The sequence below is a fragment of the Netta rufina genome, assembly GCF_964035555.1.
Source record: "Netta rufina genome assembly, chromosome: 10".
Lineage (NCBI taxonomy): Eukaryota > Metazoa > Chordata > Aves > Anseriformes > Anatidae > Netta > Netta rufina.
The window spans coordinates 21,329,409-21,352,120 of NC_140133.1; the positions used below are offsets into that span (position 1 = coordinate 21,329,409).

Consider the following 22,712-nt stretch of genomic DNA (forward strand, 5'->3'; position numbering starts at 1 on the left):
TCACTGTTATCAAAATACTATAAAAACGGGAGATTTATCCACAGTTCTCCTCCCAGAGCCCTTAAACCTAGTGCTGTCGGCAGGAGGCCCTTCCCGGGCACAACCTCCACAGGGGCGCTCCGTGAGGGGGGACACAGCCCCTGAGGGGCAGCCAGGGCAGAGGACAAGCGACATGATGGCACCGGGGCTGGGGGGCGAAGCCACCTCAGCGGGACGGGACGGGGCAGGACCGCGGGGCACGCCGGGACTTGTAGTCCCGCGGGGCGCTCCGCTGCATGGATCTCCGGTAAGCCAGGACTACATTTCCCAGCAGCCCCCGCGGCGGTATATAAAGGCGGGGCGGCGCGGTGGGCGCGCAGTAACCATGCGGACGGGCCGCTGAGCGGCGGCAGCGGGGCGCGGGCTCCGTCCCTACGGCACCGAGCAGCGCCGCCGGCATGGGGCTGCCGCAGCGCCGCTAGCACGCCCCGGCCGGACACAGGTAGGGCCGGGGGAGGGCTCGGCAACCACCGGGGGGGGCTGGTGGCTCCGCTCCGGGCAGCGGGCACCGCCGGCGGCTGCTGTAAGGGAGCCGGCGTGGGGCTGGCAGCAGCCCCCGGGGGTCGCAGCAGGGTGTTGGGGGGGTGCTGCCGGTGGGATGGCTGAATTCGGTGCTTTTAGGGTGTTTCTCACGATGTCTTGTGTCTGCTAGGAGTGGGTGCTTGCTGCTGGGGTAGCCCTCCACCTGCTCGCCTGCTGCGAGGAGGGAGCAGCCCGGCTTCCTCCCGCTGGGGTTGGTAAATTAGGAAGGAAACAAACAGCCCGAGCCCGGGGCTGGCCTCTGCAACCGTGGGGTGGAGCCTGGCGGTGGGAAATATAGTGTTTGGTCAAAGAATTGGGTCTCGGCAGCAGGGCTGGGGCATGGGGAAGGCCCTGGTGGAGGCATTGGGCTCGGTGGTGCCCTCCTGGAGGCACTTGTTGGAGCCCCCAGGGGGGGTGCAGGGACTGGCAAGAGGGGGGTCAGCAGCAGCTGTGGTTCCTGATAGAAATGAGGGGTTAACGGGGCCTGATGGCACTGTCTGCCCTCTCGCATCACCCCAAAGAATCGGTCTGTGGGGTGCACCGGGACCCCAAAGACTCAAGCCCAAGTGATGAGAGGGAACCCGAGGTGCTGGCTCCCCACAAGAGCTGTCACAGTCTGGAGCGAGCCTTGCAAATAGCTTGTGACACCGGGTTTTGGGCTCAGCCTTGCTGTAGAGGTAGTGCTGGATGGACGCCAGGACGTGGCAGTGTGGGGGACAGCCAGTCCCCCCCCGGAGTGTCAGACTTTGGGTGAAACGTGCAGGTAAGATCGTGGCATTTCCCACATCGTACATGCGTGTGAGAGGAGCAGCAACAGCCTGGAGTCTGCCCTGTACCAGCCCGTGGGGTCCTGAGGCCTGTGCTGGAAGCAGGAGCTCCTTCCAGTGCTTCCCAGGGTTACCTGGCTGTGATGGATGGTTTCGAAGCCAAACTTTTTCCAGCAGCCTCCCAGCAGGACCCAGGTCCTGGGGGCCGTGCGCTGCGCCAGGTGACGGGGCATGCCGGGAGCCCGCGGCGGCGCCACGCCATAAACACGAGAGTTGTAGTTGTAGGATTGTGCTGGAAGACGGGAGGAATCTGGGAATCCCGTGGGAGGTGGGATGAGGGTAGTGGCTCTGTAGTAGCTGGTAGACGGGCTGCTTGCTCGCCCGTGGGTGAGTGTGAGGGAAGGCAGCTTCGCCAAAGCAGCTTACAGGGACCAGAGGGGCTTAGAGCTGGAAGACGGCCTGCTGGTAGAAAGTTATGTAAATGTAACATTTCTGTCACGATGTGACTGTGGTATTAATCTGGTTTCATAAAAAGCTTCCTTATGGAATGCTCCAAATTCGTTGCTTCTGCTGCTGAGGTAGCACCTTCGCGGGTGGCTGTTGCTTCAGGAGCCTGGAGCCGTTTTTCTGCTTGCTGCTGTGTAGCAGTGCCAAAGAGGAGTTAAAAACCTCCGAGCAGTTCCATGTAGCCCCCTGCACGCTGTGCTGACTGACCTGTAAAGCAGAAGGCTTGAAAAGCCAGCAGACATACCCACGAGCTGCAAAGCTGATCCTGTCCACGTCCACGGCTGCTCAGAGCGATTCCTGTGTTCTTCGTCGGGCATCTCCCAGTGGCGGCTGCGGGAGGCAGGGTGCCAAGCAGCCCGAGCTTTGATGCGGCCCGATATTCCTTCCTGACTTCTGTTCCCAGCAGACGCCACAAAAGCCCCCCCCCGTTGCTGCCTGGCTCCATCTTGGCACGGGAGCGCTGTAGCTGGGGATGGGGACGGAGCCGGCTTCCAGGGGGCTGCAGCCACGCCAAGTGTCTGCAGGCCCTGCGTGCTCCGTACCTGTTGAGAAAATACTTTTCCAGGTCTTCAGCACAGTTGGGTTCTGTACGACTGCATTCTTTCTTTTGGGGAAAAAAAAATTAAGATAAAGTAAACTACAGGAACCATAATTCCAAGGTGGAGTGAGGATGCAAAATTCAGCTCTGGATTCTGAACTCAGAGAAGTTTCATTTTCATAGTTGTGGTTTTGGTTAAGCCTATCAAAACTTGCATCAGAACTTTTTTTTTTTTTCCTAACAGTGTTTTTATTGAGAGCAAGAACTACAGATCTGGGGAAGTTAACCCCCTAGAGAGACAGGCGCATTAGAAATGTGCGTGGAAGCATGTGTTATTTTGCTGATTTACAGCTCGCAGTGATGTAACTCCATCCTCATCTGCCAGAATGCTAATGTGAGGAGCGCTGCAGCCAGCTTCGTGCTCCTGCCTCCCCAATCGCTCTGCTGAGCAGATTATCAAAGGACGGTAAACGGCACTGAGAAAACTGAGTGACGGATGAAAAAAAATTGGGATTAGAACGTTAGATAACGTTTCTGCTTTTGGAGTAATCTGATACTTCAGTTATAGGGAAGGAGGCCTGGATACTGAATCCAGATGTAAGGATGTGTACATAAACACTTCGTTCTCTCCTCGTCCCCACCATGTGTGAGATGTCAGAAGCCAGTGATCTCGGTGCACATACGGGTAAGAAATCTGTCTCATCACAGTAGGCCAAAAAAATGGCTACTGCCAAAAGACTGTGGCTTCTTTTTTTTTTTTTTTAATTTCTGGGAATTGCTTAGTAGCAGTTGAGTATGAAAGTTTTACAAACATTTGTTTTGCACCATGGCAAACCCTCTTCATCACTTCTTCAGAAATTCAGAAATCTGCCAAGAAGTTCTGAAGAAAAGCTTTAATTGTCACGCTGTGATGTCCAGATACGACCTATCTGAATCCCTCCCTGGCACACGTGGGCACAAAGGCCTGACGGTTTGCTAATGATGCTCGGCCTGAAGGATTAATTGAAAACTGATTTATCTTATGATTGAAGTAACCCATCAGTCCGTGGCCGCTCTCCCATCTGTAAGGGTTAAGCAGATTCACTTGCTGATGCTCCCCGTGCGATGAGGTGGTACAGAGGCCTGAACCTTCCCTTCAGGAGGACGACCTGTGCTTGCCTTCTAGAAAATCACTGCGGGGAGCTCAGCGTGTTCCAGGGGGCCCGAGAAACGGAGCCTTCCTCTGCAAGGAGCCCAACCCAAGGGTTTTTTAGATCAGGAGGGCGCAAAGTAGGTCTGCTGGCCACCAGTGGTTCTCCCCACGTGCTGGTCACGTGCTGGTGGTGGCTCCTCCTTGTGGGCTGCTCGTCACGGGCATTTAGGGTTTTCTCTGCAGCCCCGGATGCCTGCGGAGGTATCCAGGAGGGCAGAGCAGTGGGCTCACCCTTGGAGAAGGGCTGCTGCCGCTGGGAGACGCGGGAAGACTTGCAAGGCTTCGCTAGGAGAGACCTGCTGGCGGGAGAAGAGCGGCGATATTCCTGCTGCGGGGACCCGAAGCTGCCAGCAGCCATCCTGCAGAGCCCAGCCCTGGACGAGGACGCCGGTGCCACCATGGAGGGCAGGGAGCCCCCGCCGAGGTGCGGTACTGGCAAGGGAAGAGATGGAAGGCGTTGGGCAGGCAGGGGTAGGGGGAGATGAACGGACACAGGAGGATGAAGGCTCGTGGGGCAGGCAGAAGGAAAATCCCTGGGTACGTTTAGGGCGTCTTGCATTTGCTGGAAAGTTTGCACCTTGTGAGGAAAGGAGAGGGGCTGAGGAGTTAGCCCCTTCTGCAGGCAAGTCTTGTGGCTACATGGCCATGCGAAATGGAGGGGTGTATGTTCTGTACGCTCTTCTGCCCTGGCCAGACTCCAGGAGCTGCTATAAACCAAGCTTGCTCTCTTCCCCATGGCACTGGTTGCCCTGCTTCTTTTGGCACGTTCCAAGGCTCTTCTTCTAATAGAAATATTCTGGAAAACGCTTTGTGTGCTTGTAGGGCCTCCTCCAGAGGCTGACGTCTTAAGCTGCTTTCTCTCTTCAGGGTTAGAGGCAGTAAGTATGAACTTCAGTAAGCATCAACTTCAGTAAGCGCTGCGTACTTTTAATGGAAATAAAAAGATGCTGTCAGGTCATATTTGGTTTAAACTTCAGAAGTGATTTGCTTCCCTGACAGCACGTCTCTTAATAGATGTTCTTTTTTCAGCTTTCGGCAGGTGCTTGTCAATAGGACCTGTCAGCTGCGATCGGTGCAGCAGCCCGATGGTGCCGTATGAGGTAGCTCTGTCACAGCCTAACCTCTGCCTGGCGCCTCGTTAGGGGTGCTCAACGTGAACTTTCTGAGTGCAGCAGGGCTGTTAGCCCGCCTGGCTGCACTGCACAAATAAAAAAAGAGGTGCTCCTTCTGAGAAGGGATGCCTTGTATGTTTGCTTGCTGGCTTGGAGGATTTTTGTAGGCTTAAGTTAGCAAGAGGAGTTACTTCATCTGTTTCCCCTTTTTTTCTTAAACTGAGTTTCCGTGCACCTATTAAATAGTAATTTCGGAGTAGCTTTGTCATTAGTATGGTAACTAAATAAATTCTTCAGCTGTGCAGTGGCAAATAGTGTGAATAGAACGTAATTAACTTGGCCGTCATCGTGCTGAACGAATTTACTTGTCTCTTCCAACTTTCTTCAAGAATAGGGGGAAACGTGTGCTTGATTAGATGTGCGGTGAGACCGAGTTTCCTCCAGGGAGAAGAGAGGCGGAGTGGGCTGGTGGATGGGGATTTGGGGGACCTGGATCCAAACCCAGGCGCTGAGGCTGACCCGCTGCGTGTCCTTGGGAGAGTCACAGCGCGGAGCTGCTTCCCCCTCCCCGCCTCTCACAGCCCCCCGGCTCTTCAGGCTGCACGCTGCAAAAACCCTGCTGCCTTACCAGCGGTGGGAGGAAAGCAGTTTCTCTGAGAAAGGTGCATTTCTCCTCTTTAATCTAACGGTTCATCGGAGGAAAATCTGCCTGCAGATAGCAGGCTGCTGGACATGAAAGGTTGCAGTTAAATGGAAAACAAGATCATGTGGTAGATAAACACACCACGCTGATTTTTTTTTTTTTTTTTCAAATGCGTTATCTCTAAAACGTAGCTACATGCGCATAAAAGTAACAGCACAGAGCCCTGTCGAAACTGAGCGATTCCTGAGCAGTTCCCCCAAAAGCATGTGAGGCTGAGCAGCGTGAGGATGCTGGCGCTCGAGGCGGCGTGGCAGGGACGTTCCCTTTGCCATTGTCATACTCCACAAGCTGCAACCAGCCTCAGTGTTCAGGAAATGCAGAACTTGGCTCTGCTGCTCACATAGTGCTCAGCTGAGGAGTTGGATGCTCCTGGGCTGCTCTGTGCGGTGCAGGGCACCTGTCCCAGCCGCCAGGCGCCGACCGCCCGCTCTCTGCTGCCCCAAATCCCTGGGATTTGTCTTCCCGTGGCGGTGTGCGCGTGCACAAATTGCTCCTCTTAGATTTGCTAAGGCAGAAGCTTTGGAAATGGCAGTGCTTCATCCTGCAGCCCCAGAAGAGCGATTATTCACTAGATGATCTTTTAAATGGGGCACTTCCTCCTTGCTTTGGCTGTTTTAATGGAATTCGCATGAATCTTTCTCACAGCCCTCAGGGAAGAAACCTTCTTTCCTTTTTATTGAAGTAAGGATGGAAAACATCACTTTTTTTTCAGTTTTCATGAAGTTAGCCGCACCTGTAAAAACAGATCCCAAATGCTGGGCGAGGGAGGACTGTCCGAAACACATGGAAATCATTAGAAAAGCGTTCAGTGAGAAGTACAGTGGATCAAGACTAAAGGGCCAAATGTTTGATCAAATCTTGTAAAACTTTGATTTTCAGATGTGTTTAAGTACCTGACCTTCATTTAAGTTTTGTGAGTCAGTGCATTTTAAAGAGGTTAGCCTGCTTGGCCTAATGCAGAAATATTAAGGACCCAGTTCTACTCAGGTCAAACAGTTTGGCGTACGTGGTCTTTTGGGTTCCTTGTTGAAGTCTTCTGGTATGGTTAGTGGTACCTGCTGATTTATGGATGCTTCTTCATAAGCATGGCAATAGCTTATGCCATTAAGCAGCCCTTTGTTTGCTTTTTTGTTGTCTCTGCTCTTTAAACTCTGATCTCTTTTCTGTTAAAAACCAAACCAAAATTAATCTTTCACTGCGAAGCTTCCTGTCTGCAGGAACGGAGTCCAAGCAGTTAAGCACAGTTTGAGATTCGATTCTTACCTAAACAGTCTGAATAGTGAAAAGTGATAAAGTGCTGCCCCAGTTTCTGGAACGGTGCATATGAAACTTACAGTCTCTATTTAATTGAGCAATAAACCACAGTGAAAATATGATAATAGAGAACTGGGTACATCGTGGGACTACAAGGCACAGCGAGGAGCTTTCTTGCTCTCAATAAACATTGTTAGAATCATCTTAAAAAGATTGTTGTTCGTCTCCCAGTTGCTGGAAATCAAGCCATCGGTGATAAGACTTATTTGGTCTCGTTTATTTTACAAATAGGATTTGCAGTCATAGGTTAAAGTATTAAAATCCCACACAAAGCAGACACGTGGGACAAGATATCAGCAGAAAAGCTTCAAATTCTTTGAAAAGCCTTTCAGTGTTAAATTGCTTGAGATGAGGAATAGCGTATTGCAAAAATCTGGTTACAAACAGTTCCCGTAAGGAGGAACTTCAAAAGGGGGCCTTGACTCTGTTATTCAAGGAAAGCAAACTCTCAGTGTTGCTCTGAAGCCTGTTTTTTCGAGCTGAGCATCGAGATGGAGATGAGTGATGGGAGGAATTAGTGTGATATGTTTACCAAGCAGTTGCATTTCCTATTCTGAGATCTTCAAAAAGCAGATGTCTCATTAAGGTATGTGATATTTAACAGTCAGTTTGATTTCTAAGCGTTTTTGCTCTTAATCCTGCTTTAACTACCATTACAAAATGTGTTTTCGTGAGACAATGGGTTGAAGCCTCAGAGGTGAATTTCAGCGACTGTCAAACTTTCACTGGCTTGCTCAAGGCCCCGAGGCTCAGCACATGATCTGCCTGTGCCCTGAAGTGTGATCGAGTCCTTTCAATCTTCCTGAAAGCTGGGGACGTTGGTGAGGCAGGGTCAGGACTTTGTTTTGGACAGGAATGCAAGGTGCCTGCGGAGCAGGGCCGTGTAGGAACCTTTCCAAGTGCTTGTTTTCCACTTCAGATCAGCTCTTCATGAGCTTTTGCTGTTTGCAGTGCAGCTTGTTTTGAGGATATGCACAAGATAATCTATAAGAAAGTAATCAGAAATGAACCTGTAATTATTGCAGTCCTGTTCAGTCAGAAGACCAGACTGGAGGTCTTGTGATGCAGATTTGTTCACCGAGGCAGCACAGAGCAGTAGGGGAAAGGCAAGCACTAAAACTCCTGAGGGAGCGGGCAGTTTGCTTTGCTTTATTTCGCTGCCTGGATGTAGCTGTGCGTTTTCAGATCCAGGCCCATACAGCAAAGCTACAGATAGGCACAGTGACTTCTAGAGAAGTACTTCGCAGTTCTCGTGAAATTCAGCAGGTTTCCATAGTTATTATTTGGGCTGTTTCCTTAAACAGAGACGTTATTTTCCTGTGCAGATAAGCTGTACATAAAACACATATAAAGATGTGCTAACATTTGTATAGATAACACACATGATGAAGTAACCACCAAAGTAATCAAAAGAGTTCAAGCTGTCAAGGCTTAAAAACATCCTAGAAATTGTTCATCTTTCGGGTCTTTCTCTATGCCTATGGGTACAGTCAACTGCTCCGTGTAAGGGTCTGCTCAGTTTGTGTTTCCTTTCTCATCGTAAAAATCAGTAAGTTTGTATTTGTGGAAGTTTGTTCTTTTCCCACTTAGCCGAAGAATCATTGTTTCCTTTAATGTTGCTGCTGTCAACATTGTTGCCCCCGAGGTAAACCTCTGGTACTTGTTTGGAGAACCCTGACTCTGCGTGCTAGCATTGCCGCGCTGCTATTGTTTCCTTATCTTCAGTTTTTTTTCAAGTACTTTTACCTGGAAAAGATCTCGTTTCCCCCAGCATTGAAGGGGGAGAGTACAATGCTCCAGCCGTGGTGCAGCAGGGACGCGGTGGCTTTCCTGCAGAGCTCCTCTCGTGAGGACACGAGAGCAGCAGCACAGCTCGGGCTGCACATCCTCCATCAGGTCCTCCCTGGCCTCTTCTTCAGCACTAATCAAATGCTCTTGGCACAGGCATATCTAAAATAAATAAATTGCAGAGTAATGCCCGTATTTATCTACTGAGCACAATTGTTTTTTGAGCAGAGAGCTTGTGCTTCTAGCTGAGCAAGCCAGCTACTGATTGTGTGCGTAAGAGCCCTCCTGCCCGGGGCTTCCCGGGGATTTCTGGTGGCCATCTCGCCCCTTCCTGGGCGAGGGGACCTGCGGGATGCTTTGGGTCTGGGTGCCCAGGGGGGAACAACCTCAGGAGCGGGGTCCTTAAAGCCAAAGGTCAAGTGAACCAGCTTCGGGTATTCAGTTATTAAAGTAGGCGATAGACACAGACAGCGATTATCGTGTCCTTTTGGAGCGTGGGCAAGCGTTAGGACAGCCCTCCTGGTGGCTGCATACTGACCATTGCTGACCATGATATTACTGGAAGTGTCAGTGAATTGCAGAACTGCTTATTTTAGGTGTTCAGCTATCATCATGCACAATACTTTGTATGTCCAGAGCTTCCTTGGTAAGGAAAACAATTTTAAAAAAAGCTATATTGCGGAAAGTAATTCGTATGTTGTAGAAATTGGATTGCCCATCCTTAGGCCTGGTCTTGATCAGTGGTCTGGGATATCAGTGTTTTTGCCAAGAAAAAAAATCTTCTCTAATGGAAGTCAATAATTTTGACCTTCGCATTCTCTTGGGAACAGCTGCGGTGAACATCTGCCTCTTCTAAAGGCAAATGATGTAGTCCAGTAAAGTAATTCCCCATAAAAGGGATACTGTATGTGTAATTGTAGGATGGGAGAGTTGGGGATCAGAAATACCTTGTGCATGCAGTAATACCACAATGCTCCGCAGCCCTGAAGGTCCACGCACCAGAAATGAGTGCCAGAGGAGACTTGGTCTCCACCAGAAGTATCTACGTTTCTTCTGGACTTAGTTGCTCTTTGTTTTGGGCTGTATGAATTTAAGGCATTTTTAACTCGGTGGGCCTGAAAACTTGGTGTGTGGAGTTTGTCGTCAACCTCCACTCAGGAATGAGGCAGCTGTATTTCGGGGGATGCTAATTCAGTCGCTCTGCATATTTCTGTATGTTTTCTGGCATATATCTTAAAATAGGTAGTGCTGTTTTTCTGTCCCCTTACCAGGAGGGAAAGGAAACAGACTATGTAAGGGGCAGTGCCTGAAGGACTTGGCACTAAGCGACCTGAAGCCTCATGCCTTGCTTCTGCGGGCACACACGCAGGGTTCTGGAGGAGCTGAGGCTTCTCCCCCTGCATATGAATGTGGCCTGTTATCTCTTGATTTTTTTCTGAACTTGATTTTAATTGTACAAGTGGCACAGTGACATGCAGGCGTGAGAAGGTCTGCAATGTGCTTTGACTTCATAATCGCCGTGTGATGCCTGCACCAGTACTCGGAGGCAGGGAGGAGCGGGAGCTGTTTGCAGCTTAGCCTTGGCTTTTGCTCACGCTGTGATACCTGCAGGGTGTTACCGACATTACCTTTTAGATCTCCAAGAATCTGTCTTTGTTGATCTCCAGCCTCGCTTAATGAACTTGGTCCTTACATTTTGGTAAACAAGGTAATGTTCAATGAAAGGGAAGATCTGTCCCACGTACAGTGTCAGGGCTGTGTGCTATAACGAACAGCATTTCCTGCTGCTCAATTCTCCCAACAAAAGACCATTTAAAGTTGATTTTGGTGTGTCGTGTTAGGTGCCAGGGTGAACATGTTTTCAATTATTTTCCCATAAATACAAGAGTCTGATCCTGGGCAGGGCTGCCTTTCGGAGCCTGTCACCAGCCTGTGGGAAGGAGCAGCTTGGAGCAGCCACATTACTGCCTGCTGTTTGAAACCTCCTGCACAGAAAGCTGTTCCAGCGTTTTGAAGTTGGTGATCAAAAGCCACGGCTTAGGAGGATCTCCAAGAAACCAGTAAATGGCTTTTCAAAAGACATCTTTGAAAATCTGTTTGGTTGGGGTTCCTTTTATCAGGGCTCCTGTTGTTTGTCTCTCCCTTGGTTGCTGTGCCAGATAGAAAGTTGCTTTTCTATATTTGGTTAAATGACAGGTAGGTCTCGTGTCAGTCAGTCCAGGATTTGGGACTTTATAGAAAATAAAGGTAGTTCTTAATGCTGTAGGAGCTGACAGCACTAAGTGGCTGTCCCTTCAGTGTTACGTTTAGGCAATTTTTTTAAACAGGATCGAAATATTCCTCATTTCACAGGGATTTGGCTTTTTGATGCGTCATTTAAAGCATTCGCCTCTGAAAAATCTTAATCCTTACCTTTTTACATGCAAAAGCTGTTGTCAGGCATATTCAGTGGGTCTTTGCCTAATGCCAGCTTTGAGGCAGCAGCTCGGAGCGGCGCTGTGTAGCTGATGGAAGCTGTTCTACATGTCGATCCCTGGGAGAGCCGTTTCTGGACACCAAGGGACCTTTACATGTGCCCTTACCTTCCTTTGCTTCTGGCAGAAGTGTTTAGGCAGAGAAAAGCATTGTAATTTAGATGGTACAAATAATGTGCCTTAATTTAAGGCACTCCTCTTCCCTCCTCCCCTCTCAGGTGGGGTGAAAGGGGCCAGCACGCCTGCTGTCAGATCCTGCCAACATCTGTGGGGACGAATATGGCTCCAGAGAAACAATCCCGCACTGAGCAGGTTGCCAGGAGCTTGTTGGTTTTCCTGAGTTTGTTTTTCTAAGCAAGCGTTTCGCCATGCCGTGTTTTCCTCGATACCTGACATTGCAGGGCAAGAACTCGTTGGGTTTTGCAAACAAACACGAGGGGTGCTGTTGTTGTAACCCCCCGTAGCTTGCATGGAGAAATCATTCCGCCTAATAAAATACATTTTGCTTTATTTTTCTAGGGGCACTAAGCCAGAGATGACCGACAAGATGTCGAGCTTCCTTCATATTGGAGATATTTGTTCTCTCTATGCAGAGGGCTCAACAAATGGATTTATTAGCACTTTGGGGTAAGGACAGCTGTTCTCTTGTACCGAAACATCTGGAAGAAGGGCTGCCAGAGCTTGGTTAGCTATCTCGAGCCTGACTCCCAGGAAATACTGGGTAAAACAAAGTAGCTTTCTGTACAGATCTGGCCCTAAATTTAAAAATGGCCTGAAATTAATATGGCAAGTTAGATTTTGGGGAAGACAGAGAGCATGTCAATGGATGTGGTGTGGTTTTAATGTAGTTGGTGGGGAGGAAGAAGCTCGCTGTGGTCAAGCAGTGGGGAGAGGGAATGAGTACAAGAAAATGATTTTCATGTTGTCTGTCCCGTGTCCATCCGTGTGTCCTGTCCTGTTCTCTCCTGCCCACCCTGCCCCCAGTCAGGAACGAATAGGCCTCAGTGCAATCTGCTGATTGGGGAAAAAAAAGAGAAAAAAAAAAGGTAGCAATGTAAGTAGGTGGTTTAAAAAAAAAGAAAAAGAAAAACTTGAGCCAAACCATTCATAAACCACTAACTTACCACTATGGCTAGTTCTGTCTTGTCTTGCAGTATTTGAGGTTTCTCACACAAACAAAATTGTACTTCTTCAGTCAAAGGAGAACACTTTGAATCTGCAGCTTGCCGATGGCCAGCGCCCCCGGAGCTGCAGTGGGAGCCGTGCCCTGCCTGCTCCTGTCCCTGGCGTGCTGCCCCGCAGAGCTCCTTGGTGTTTCCTGCTGCGACCACATCAGGCTAGGTGCTCTGTAGGAGGGAGCCTCGCAAGCAGTCAGAAGTGAATGCCACTTTGTTAAACAAAAAGTAGCCCTTCACGTAGGACGAGGAAGACTTTGCAGAGAAGGCACAGAAGTGAAATACAGCCCTGCCAGAAGGGACAGGGCATGTTTTATTCTGCTCAACTGCTGCTTAGGAGAAATCTCTCAGAACATCAGAAGCTGGCAGTGGAGCCGCGTACTGAGTGTGAAGACCTTGCAGGGGGCTGGATGAGAAGCTAAAAGAGCACATCTGCCACCTCGTTTCAAAGCAGTGGGAAATTAGGGGGAGGGAAATAGCGTGGCATATTGCTCTGGTACTTCAATAGCGAATGAATAGCAAAGAAGCAACCAGGAAGCCTGGTGATGTGGTGAGTGGGCATACACACAACGTGCTCTTTCTCATTTCCAGTAGCCGTAAGGGCCTCAGGGTGGGTACAGTGACAGCAAATTTTTTGATGCCTACTGTCCAGATGCATCTGATAAATGGATCTCCCAAGCAGGGTACAAAGACAGCATCCTGGTAAGTCTTTCAGCAGGAAACAATGGGCTGAAATCTCATCAGTGACTCCAAACTAACTTGTAGGTTTAGTCCTCTAGCTATTAGGAATCTGGAAAATAAGGGGGCAGAGAGGAAGCAGACACTGAAGATGCACCATGATCTATTATAGGAAAGAGAAGAAAATATGGGATGCTGCCAGAAGGGAAAGAAGGTATGATAAAAGCAAGGGATGTAGTAAGTAGGGTTGGATGAATAGTATTTGGCAAATGTATTTGACAAATTTCCCAGGTACTCGTCAAATATGACATGCAGTAGTCGATCAGCTGTGTTGTAACTGGCCAAATACTATCTGCTGGCAACTGGCAAAACAAACTGAGCGGTACGATACATTTGGCTTTTTTTATTCCTAGTATTGAAGCAAGTTTGGCAGTAGATAATTCCCGAACAAATAGAAAGTGATGTTATGTTTAATCCCATACGGTGCATGACGAACATTATGCGGTGGCTGTGGCTTTTGATGGCATTGCTGAGCAGATATTTTTCACCATGGGTAGTCCTTTCAGACGTTGCAGGCCCTGAGCACATCCATTTTTTTTAGGCTTGATGAGATGTTCTGATGGCAGGTCTAAATATCCCTTAGTATTAAAGGCATCCTTGTTGATTTGATTTGCAGTGTTTTAAGGTAACTGTATTATATAATGGCCGCACATCTTCTGAGCCTAATTTAAGCCAGAAATCCCAATTGCTATGCGAAACATGAAATGCATTATCATCTTAATAAGCCTCCGTAATCAAATTAGCTTTGTCCCATATTTAATTTAGTCTTTGTCCTGGAGAAAATTAAAGAAGCAAAGGAAAGATTTGGTGTAATTGTGCTCTATACCATGTGGAGTTCTGACAGTCTTATGTCATAACGATGTGTAATGACTTGTTCATGTGGTTAATGAAGGTTGAGAAACAGATACCACTATACAGTCTAATGTCATTTTAGCCAAGTAACTCTCTTTGAAGAGTGTTCCTATTTAATATTTGTATGACATGACTGTTGCTTAATTGTGACTTTGCTCTCGCTGTTTCCCAAACTCAGTGCTGTCATCGCTGTGATTATTGGTGTTCAATATGGCCTCTTCTGGCCTTCACACCCTGTAAAATTATTTTCTTAGTAAGTTGGGAAGTTCCTCTTACTTTCTATTTAGCATAAGGAGAAGAGAGAGAATTTGCACTGAGGTTAACAATGCGGGGGATTATCAGAATAACCCATTTGGCTTTTAATTTTGGCCATTTGCTTGCTAGAAGCAGGTGTTCCAGTGAGATCAGGTGTTGTTAGTATTATTCTTGTTGGAGCACATACATGTTTGTTTAATGCTGAATAGGGGGAAAATCCATGGGGAAAAAGTAACTTACTGTGAATGTTTGCATATGCAAATTTTAGATGCACAGAACTGTTGATCCACGTAGTGTCTCTGATCTCTTAATTTTTATGCACTTCATGATTTTCCATAATTGTTGTCTCAAGATGCTCCCTGCATGTAAGCAGCCTCTGCAAGGAACAACTCTCATATTCTAGGTTTCAGTCTCCTTCTCAAGTTGATTCTGCATGAGAATGGACATCTCTACCCTTTAAGACCTTGGAGTTTTACCTTCTACTTTTGTGTAGAAAGCCTCTTTGACAGATTGGTTTTAAGGGGCCCAATTGTATAATTTTAAGATCAATTCAGAACCCACAAGATATTTGGTTACAACTGCATTTTTTGCTATTTAGAAATAGTGTTTGGTAAAAGAGCAATTCCATGTAGATACAAAGCTTGCTAAGGGCAGAGCAGTGGTGACAAGTGCATCTTCAATGCTTTATTTATTCTGTGGGCTTTGAATTCACCCACAGGGTCTTTTGCCAGTGTGTATTCAGAGGAGAAGCTCTGTCCCGGCATTTCCTATTGAAATCTCTTGGGTTCACTCTCCAATTTGCTTCCTTTCTGGTAAAGCAGAAGGAGGTTCGTTTGCTCTCATGACTTTGCTTGTGTTATGACTGGTAAGCAGGAGGGTGTATTTATGCCTCCTGTCCTGGGAATCAGTTTGCATTGTGGCAGTTGACATTTCTGCCTTTTTTGGTACTTGAGGGGGTCGTAGGATTGGTGTCCAATTGATGCAGTTGTCTTATTTTCCTGTTCTCTGTCCTTTAATGTGAACACAACTGCAACATGATTTAAATCTGTCCAAGAGGCAATAATTGTTTTACGGCTGTCTCTCACCTAACTAGAATATGGGCTGTTCTGTCTGCACCTCAAGGAGGGGACATAAAGAAGATGCAGCATACAGGAGCAATGACTTATTTATTGTCCCGCCTGTCCAGGAGCATAGCTCTGGGCAACAGTAACAATTAGCTGCATGCTTCTTAGAAGGATTTGGCATTTGGGGAATGTCTTTTGCTGAAGTGGCCACTCAGATAAAATATTGCAAGTAAACACTTCGGTTTTGCTAGCGAGGATATAAGCAATCACAAAGGAAAAGAATCTCACTTTATTTCTTGTTTCTTTGCAGCCTTGTGGATGACCGGTGTGTGGTACAGCCAGAAGCAGGTGATCTTAACAACCCACCCAAAAAGTTCAGAGGTAAGTTTACGAGACAGCTTTTTACCCTTCTGGATGGAAGAAGTCCTTTTATTTTGTGTAAGCTACTTTTGAGCACCTCGCTTCCTATAGAATATTTTAGTGGCATCCTTCTTCCAGAAAGGCTGACTCACGAGGAAAGAAAACGTACGTATGTATGAATGTCTGAATTGTGCTGTGGGACTTAAAGGAAGGCTTTGTGAAGGGCAGGTGCAAACTGAGGCTGGTTTTCAGATATGTCCAACCAGGATGTCCCTGTGAGTCTCATTTCTTTTCTCTGAGTGTGGTTTGGTTACTATCCGTATGTGCCATTTAGTTACCCAGTACCAAACCTGTTTCTGAGAAGAGGAAAATGGAAAGGAGCAAATGTTTGTTGCAACTGTTGTTGTTCAGTCTCATCCATTGTTAGCTAAGCTTGAGTTTGCCTTCTTTATCCCAGGAAACTTATGCTTAGTGTAAGAAATTAATGCCTGCTTTGTGGAGTTTGGCTGGGTCTGATTAATTTAAGAAAAACTTTAAACAGGAAGAGAAGCACTAATTGGGATTTTGCTTGGAAAAACCTTGGTTTCTTTCTTTCACCCCTCGGTCATGTCTTTTAGGATAGCTCAGCCCAAAAATTCTTAAAATTTGGTATACCTTTTATTGCTGTTCTCAGATGTGGCAGCTCCTAATTATCTCTTTGTTGGATGAATCTTGTTTCTTTGGTTATGCTTCAGTTTTCTCAGGGGCCTAGAATTGCCATAATTCTATTCAGATTTGGTTAGATTGCCCTTGAAAATTGCGTATCTTCTGTGCTGCTGTTTTTGTTTGCCTTTGTTTGGGTTTTGTTTCTTTGGTTGCTTTGGTTTGGTGTTTTTCCCATGACATGAGGATGTCTCGTGTAATTAAACTTTTAAAAATGTTACTGAAGTCTGTGAGTTCTTAGTGGTTTTTCCCCATTTTACTGGAAAACTGATAGCTGGTGATTCAGATATTGCAGAGCAACCTAGAAAAGCTTTTAGAATTGACTGTTAAGCTCTCCAGAATAAGAACGATGGTATTACCTATCCGTGCTCTAGTTCATGTAATTCTTAACAGTAAAATCAAATAAAGGAATAAACCTGGATTTGACTGAGACTACTGGGTATAGGAGAGATTGGGGGTGGAGGTGGAGGAGAAAGAGGCAGGGAAAAAAGGAGAGAAAAACAATTATTTCTAGCTCAGCTTAGGAACTGCAAGTACAAAGAAACATTTTTCTGACATGAAACATTGTGGTTGGACATTGTAAAAGTTCTCATATTAGTCAAAATTTATACACGGAGAAAGAATGGTATGAACATCTTCCAACCTTTGCAGTTACTTCACTAAAGCTTTCATGAGGAAGTTTATGCTTAACGGTAAATGGCAGCAAAAGTCATAAAATTTTAGCAGGCATGTCAGTTGTTTATATGCGTGCTTTTTAACTGTGGTCTGAGATAAAATGCTTTCCACAATAAATATTCAGAAGAAACAATAATGAAACTTATCTCACCATCTTCAACACAAACAGAAAATATCCCTTTTTTAATGAAGCAAAGGCACCCAGATACTTGCCTGGGGTGTTGCCTGGGAAGTCCCTGGCAGTGTCAGGAACTACAGCCATGTCTCCAGTCGTGGTGTTTTAATGGCACCTTCCAAAAATACCCTCCTTGCAAGTGGAACACAGTCTTCCCTAAGGTGTATTTATCCAAACAGCGTCCTTTACTTCTGGGTTACAGAGCAACAGCGGGCATCTGGTGAATGTAATTCACCAGTCCCAATATTCAGTTCTGTTATACTTGAGACTTCGCTTTAATTGCTCTGGGCGATGCCACAGGTACAGCAGACCAGAGCACAAGATTTTGCAGCAGCAGCACGTGGAAACATCATAATATCCAATGAATTGTGTAAGCGGTGTCCATGCTTGCTCAGTGATTTCTCACAGCCCATGCTGGCCATCCCAGCTGATGGGATGTGGTGGGGGAGCTGCTCTGGCTGCAGTTTGAGGAGTGTGATCTTGGTTTGAATTCAGATCGGTGAGAAACGCTGCCCCGTAACTGAGAAGTACCTTCTGAAGATCTTATTAGAGCGGGACCAAAATTAATCAGGTGTCAGTGACTTACATTATAGCTTTGAAAAGACGCAGTACTGGAAAAATGCCTCCATGCTCCAACCTGGTTTATATCTATGTGAGAATTCTCCTTCAAATGAACTGTGCATTAAGTTGTCCAGATGCAGGTCGGTCACATCCGAAGTCACCTTCTGGGGGGAACGCTGACCGTGGCTTCATGGCCCCTGTAGGGGGTCTCCCTTCAGGTAGTATTTTAAAAACATAATTCGGAACTTCTCTGAACAGATCTTGGGCAGATGTAAAGCTGTTGTAAATATGATCGTCATGCTTCACGTGGTAAGAGATATTTAGAAGCAAGCTTTTCTGCTTAGAGATGCATGCACCACTCTTACAAAATTCAGTGTGAAACTGAAGTGTGTGTACCCAGCAGCAGAATGAATCCAGCCTGCCTTTTCATAGCCATGGATGTTTCAGGTTTTAAAAAGTCTTGTTGCCTAGGCTACACCTAATCAGTTGCATCTCGTGCCAGCAGCAGGGCCCTGGGCTGGTGGTTTTCCTTTTCTTCCTACTTCAGGCCCTAGAAATGCAGCAGAGTTGCTGTGCACAGAGTAGTGATATTTGTGCACCAGCCTTCTTCCTGAGGAGTCTCCACCAAAGGCAAGGCAGTTGACAGTAACACTTTGGGAGCTTCTTGCTGTCACTGGGCTCTGATAACCTGCCTGCAGCGTGCAAACAGCCCCTGCCTGGGGAGCCTCTTCCTAACAGCAAGCACTTCGCTGCTGAAACGGGTTGGTTTATGTTAGTAAGTCACTCCTTTAAAAAATGTTAGCTGCAAGTCGTCCAAAGGAAAACTTGGGTTGTGCTTGGATGAGCTGAGCTGAACAGAAGGATTTGCAGCAGCACGACTGGAGTCGGAGATGGGAGCGATAGAGCAGTCTCTACCACTTTCAGTCTGCTCGGAGGAAAGCGTACAGAGGTATTTTAAGGACACGAGGGCTTGTTTTGTTGATAAAGTTGTGGAAAAAATAGTCTGACATTAATCTGGTGGTGTTGGAGCACTGAGAGGGAAGAAATGCAAGAGGAGGCTGAGAGGAAGGTGGGGTAGAGTTCAGGTGAGACTTGGGGTGCAAAGTACAAATAAGAAGAAGTTAAAAAGGTTTTTAAAAAAAAAAAAAAAAGGGCATGATAGATGGAAAGAACTGAAGTGCCAGAGCTTGGAAGTAGTAGTAGTAGGTCTGTAGAACTCCAAAGAAAGCTGTTAGTCCAGCCCATTCAAATTACAATGACCACTGGCCTGTAGTTATTTCACATATTAAATGCTATAGTGCCTTTAGGTCTTTAAAATGTTAATATAAACACTTGAAAGTGTTGAGGCTGATTTTTTTTTTCCACTTCCTTTTTCCTCGTCCCCACCAGAAGTAAATAGCACCCAAAGTTAGTGGTTTGAGGTTGGACAGTAAATTATGGTCTGAGATTTCAGTGGATTTTTTTATTTTGTCTTTCTGGACCACTTGAAATAATGGTGTGGTTTGTTCTGGTTTTGCTTTTTTCTAAGTAGCGTTTCTCTGGCCCTTCATTTTTTCGGCTCCAACTAACTCAGAAACCCTCTAAAACTACTGTGTAAAACATTAAGACTTCAGAGTTACATTCATTTAGGTGTTTCTTTTTTAAAATGTTCATATGAAAATTCTCGGGAAAGTATTTAGCTTGTCCGAATATACTGTGTACAGATGAGATTCCTGGAAAAAATCCTGGTTGTGGAAGTCTCTAAAAAAAGAAAGTGTGACAGTTCCTTGGTTGTCTGAACCACTTTGAACAACAACAAAAAAAAAAACGGACATTTTATGTGTTTTGTAAAGCTGGAATCTGATTGCTGCATGTGAGTATGACTGTGTGTCTGAGTAAACCCGTGCATATCAGAAGGATGTTCTCGTATGTGGCAAGTACAAACTGCAGCTGGCCCTTTGGCGAGGCCGAAAGCACCGCTCTGGTTCATTAGGAATGAGGCGGACTTCAACGCAGGGAGATGCTTGCTGCTTTCTTTGCAAACCGAAGAAGTCAGACCTAGCAATAGTGGCAAAGCTGAGGCAGAGCCCAGGGCTGGTACCTGCTTTAGCCGCAGGAGCTGTGTTAACCTGGGTGTGCTGTGCAGGGGTTTGATTTGCGCCCGTGCTGGAGCGGGACGTAGCAGCGCGCTAAGCCAAGTGTGTTTGCTCCACGCTAGACGCTCGTGCTACACCGAAACAGCCTGTCTGACAGCCGGCTCAGGAAATTCCTTACAGCTCTTTATTTGGGATGCAGATTTGTCTGCCAGGGATCCAGAAGCTGCAGCAATAGCTGCCTGAAAGGCAGGGAGACCGGGCGCTTACCGGGTTAATCTGGCCGGCAGCTCCCTCCTCCCAGAGCACTGTTTTAGTAGTTGCTGGGCAACACTCTTTTTTTGGCAAGATGTTCAAGGAACGAACCCATATCTCTTAGACTTAAAATACCCTCATGGCGAAGCAGAAGATGAGTAGTTCGTTTCTGTTTGTTCTTTTGATCCTAATCCATACCGTATGCTCCTCGTGCGTGTTGCTGTCAGGAAGCGCTGGGCTGTGCTCCTCTGGCATTGTTGGGGCTGGCACTGAGGGGCTGAGCCTTTGAACTGCAGCTTCGTCTTCAGTGGAAGAAATGACCTGAGGCTGGGCACTGCAGAGAAGCTTTAGTACATGTACACACACCGATGCTTTTTGATAGATTCCTCTTGTATTCGCGCTGTGCCCAGCCTAAAATCCTCTTGCTCTCCATATACCGATGCTTACCTCTCCAGATTTGCTCAGAAAGCAATTATATCGTCTTGGATTGCTTTTTAAACTTTGATGTGAAGTAGTCTGGACTGGATGACTTCCTGCATGTATTAGATGAGTTAGCGTGGGTGTCGTGCAGGTGGAGGGCACCTGCCAGGAGTGACGGTGATGAACGGAGGGGTGTTGGGCCTGGGCTGCGTGGCCAAGCTTTGGCTCCTTTTTCTCTTACATGGGACTTGAAATGTTTGGGTATATTAATTATTCTTATGCCTAGACTACTTCAAGAAACAAGTGATGTCTAAATATGGCCTTTTCACTCTGATAACAGCATATGAACAGATGAAATTGCAGCATTCCTTTTTCATTCAAGGCAGGATGTTTGAGAGTGCTTGAATGCGAAGCTGAAATCTTAGCCTGGTGGTCTTGAAGAGAAATAAATAGGCTGCAATAGATTTGTGACTTCTCAGATGTCCAAATCACACATAAATGCACTTGGTGAATATCAAAACTACAAAGTGGGGCAACAGCAGTAAGCACCCACTTGTTTCACTCCTGTTTTTCCAGCGGGGCAAACGCCATAAAAGAATCGATGATGCTTAGCCCCTTTTCATAAAGGGCACTGTTGTGATTTAGTGGGAAATCAAAAGAAACTTCAATGTTACCATGATGGAAGAGAAAAATAAGAAAACATTGAAGTCTAAAGTTTTGCCTGTAATTTCTTTATTTATAACTAAAGCATTGGTTATTCCCTGTGGGTAGAATCTCTGTCTCGCAGAAGTTTGATACGGTTAAGTATCCGAAGTACATTTTCACTGCCTCGATGAGGAATCTTTTAGCATGACTCTTAAGCATTTATATAACTGTACTAGAAAACTGCCAACTGCTAGTGTGCATTTGAATTCGATGCCCTTTATATGATCAAGAAATCCTGAGCACTGTCTCTAAAAAGTGAAGCTTTAGCCCACTGCATCCTACAGACAAGCAGATGTTACAGGCAATTGTCACGGTGGCATTTAGATCTTTCAAAAACCGAAGTCAGAAGTGTTGTATTTTCATACAAACGTGCTTTATATCTGCAGAGGCTTGGAAAATTCTGCAAAAGGAATCCTAATCAAGAGTTGATGCACCTCTTGCATGAACACACCCAAGCTTCCTTCCTCTCTTCCCAGGAGAGGTGGCAGGCAACGTGCAGTGCTCCCTCTCCTTGCCCAGGGAGACTTCAGCGTGACACAGGATCGTGGAACATCCCGAGTTGGAAGGGACCCATAAGGATCATCAAGTCCAACTCCTGGCACCCCACAGGTCTACCCAAAAATTCAGACCATGAATACTTTGTGAACACTAAATATATTTACCATATTGAACCATATGTTGGGAACACCTCCTTTCCAAACCCTTTTAACCTCAGATTTTGTCTTCACCAGCCTCATCTAGAATGCTTCTATGGTCTGCTATGTTAGCAAGCAGAGAGAAGGAAGTGGAGCTCTTCTTTACGAGCACAGCAGGAGAATAGATGTTATGAGCTGGCTGGTGTAGCTGTTGTGTCCCGTGATTTATTTAAACGTGCAGCAGCAGCTTGCTTTGCTTTGAGAGTAGGGATTGGGTGCAGGAATCAAAGGGCAGCTGCGTGTGTTTGTTTATGCAGGAAGGTAAGTGTCACGCAGAGGGAATCAGCAGGCTGCTCCCACTTCATTTGCCACGTGTATCACAGTGCTGTTCCTCATCGACCTATTAAGCAAGACAAGTTTGTATCCCCTTTGGGGGCTACTGTGCTGAAACAGCAGCACATCCTAAAGACATTCCACCCCCATGCTGTTAAGTGCTTTGCTGAAACCATGAATAAATGATTGGCTAAATAATTACTGCTTAAAAACAGATGGTTTAGCGTGGTTTTGCTGCATCCCAACGATGGGGTACCAAGACCATCGTGGAGAAAAGGCCTGTGTGGATTACATGAATCTTTGTAACTTGGCATAAAAAAAAAAAATGTAGGTTCTGAACACGGAGAGGAAAAAGGTCTGCTTGGGAGCCAGGGCACAGGCCATGAGATTGGCTGGGTTAAGTTTGCATGCTGCTCTGTTCCTAGAGCACTGCGCTCAAACAGCTGTCTGCCAACTTCTGGGTTTCAAGTGCTTTCATCTTGGGTGCTTTGCGTCTAGATGAAGGCAGAGCAAAGCCCCTTTGAAATATAAAGTGGCCGTTAATATGCATAACTGGAACAGTGCACGAAAAACACAATCTGTTGGCTCAGGTACTACAGAAGAAGAGGGGGGATCTTGTTGAAGTCCTGGTGTGAAGTTCTGTGATCTGTGTGCTTCACTTGCCCATCTGAACTTGTGGGCAGCAACCTCTCCTGATGAGGCATGCAGGAAGATGGGGAAACGGGCTGAGGCAGTGACCGTGCACTGAAAATGAAGAAATAAGCCAAGTCCTGGTTTAA

General features: G+C 46.7%; 1 protein-coding gene across 1 annotated transcript in view; it reads left to right on the forward strand.

The window, feature by feature from the left end:
* Positions 1–366: 366 nt before the first annotated feature.
* The window catches only part of ITPR1 (inositol 1,4,5-trisphosphate receptor type 1), a 163,617-nt gene continuing 141,271 nt past the window's right edge, over positions 367–22,712 (forward strand). The window contains exons 1-3 of the mRNA XM_084293035.1: positions 367–481; positions 11,476–11,583; positions 15,351–15,421. Of these exons, the coding sequence (XP_084149161.1) occupies positions 11,492–11,583; positions 15,351–15,421 (163 nt within the window). The 5' untranslated portion in view covers positions 367–481; positions 11,476–11,491. The remainder of the gene's footprint in view (positions 482–11,475; positions 11,584–15,350; positions 15,422–22,712) is intronic.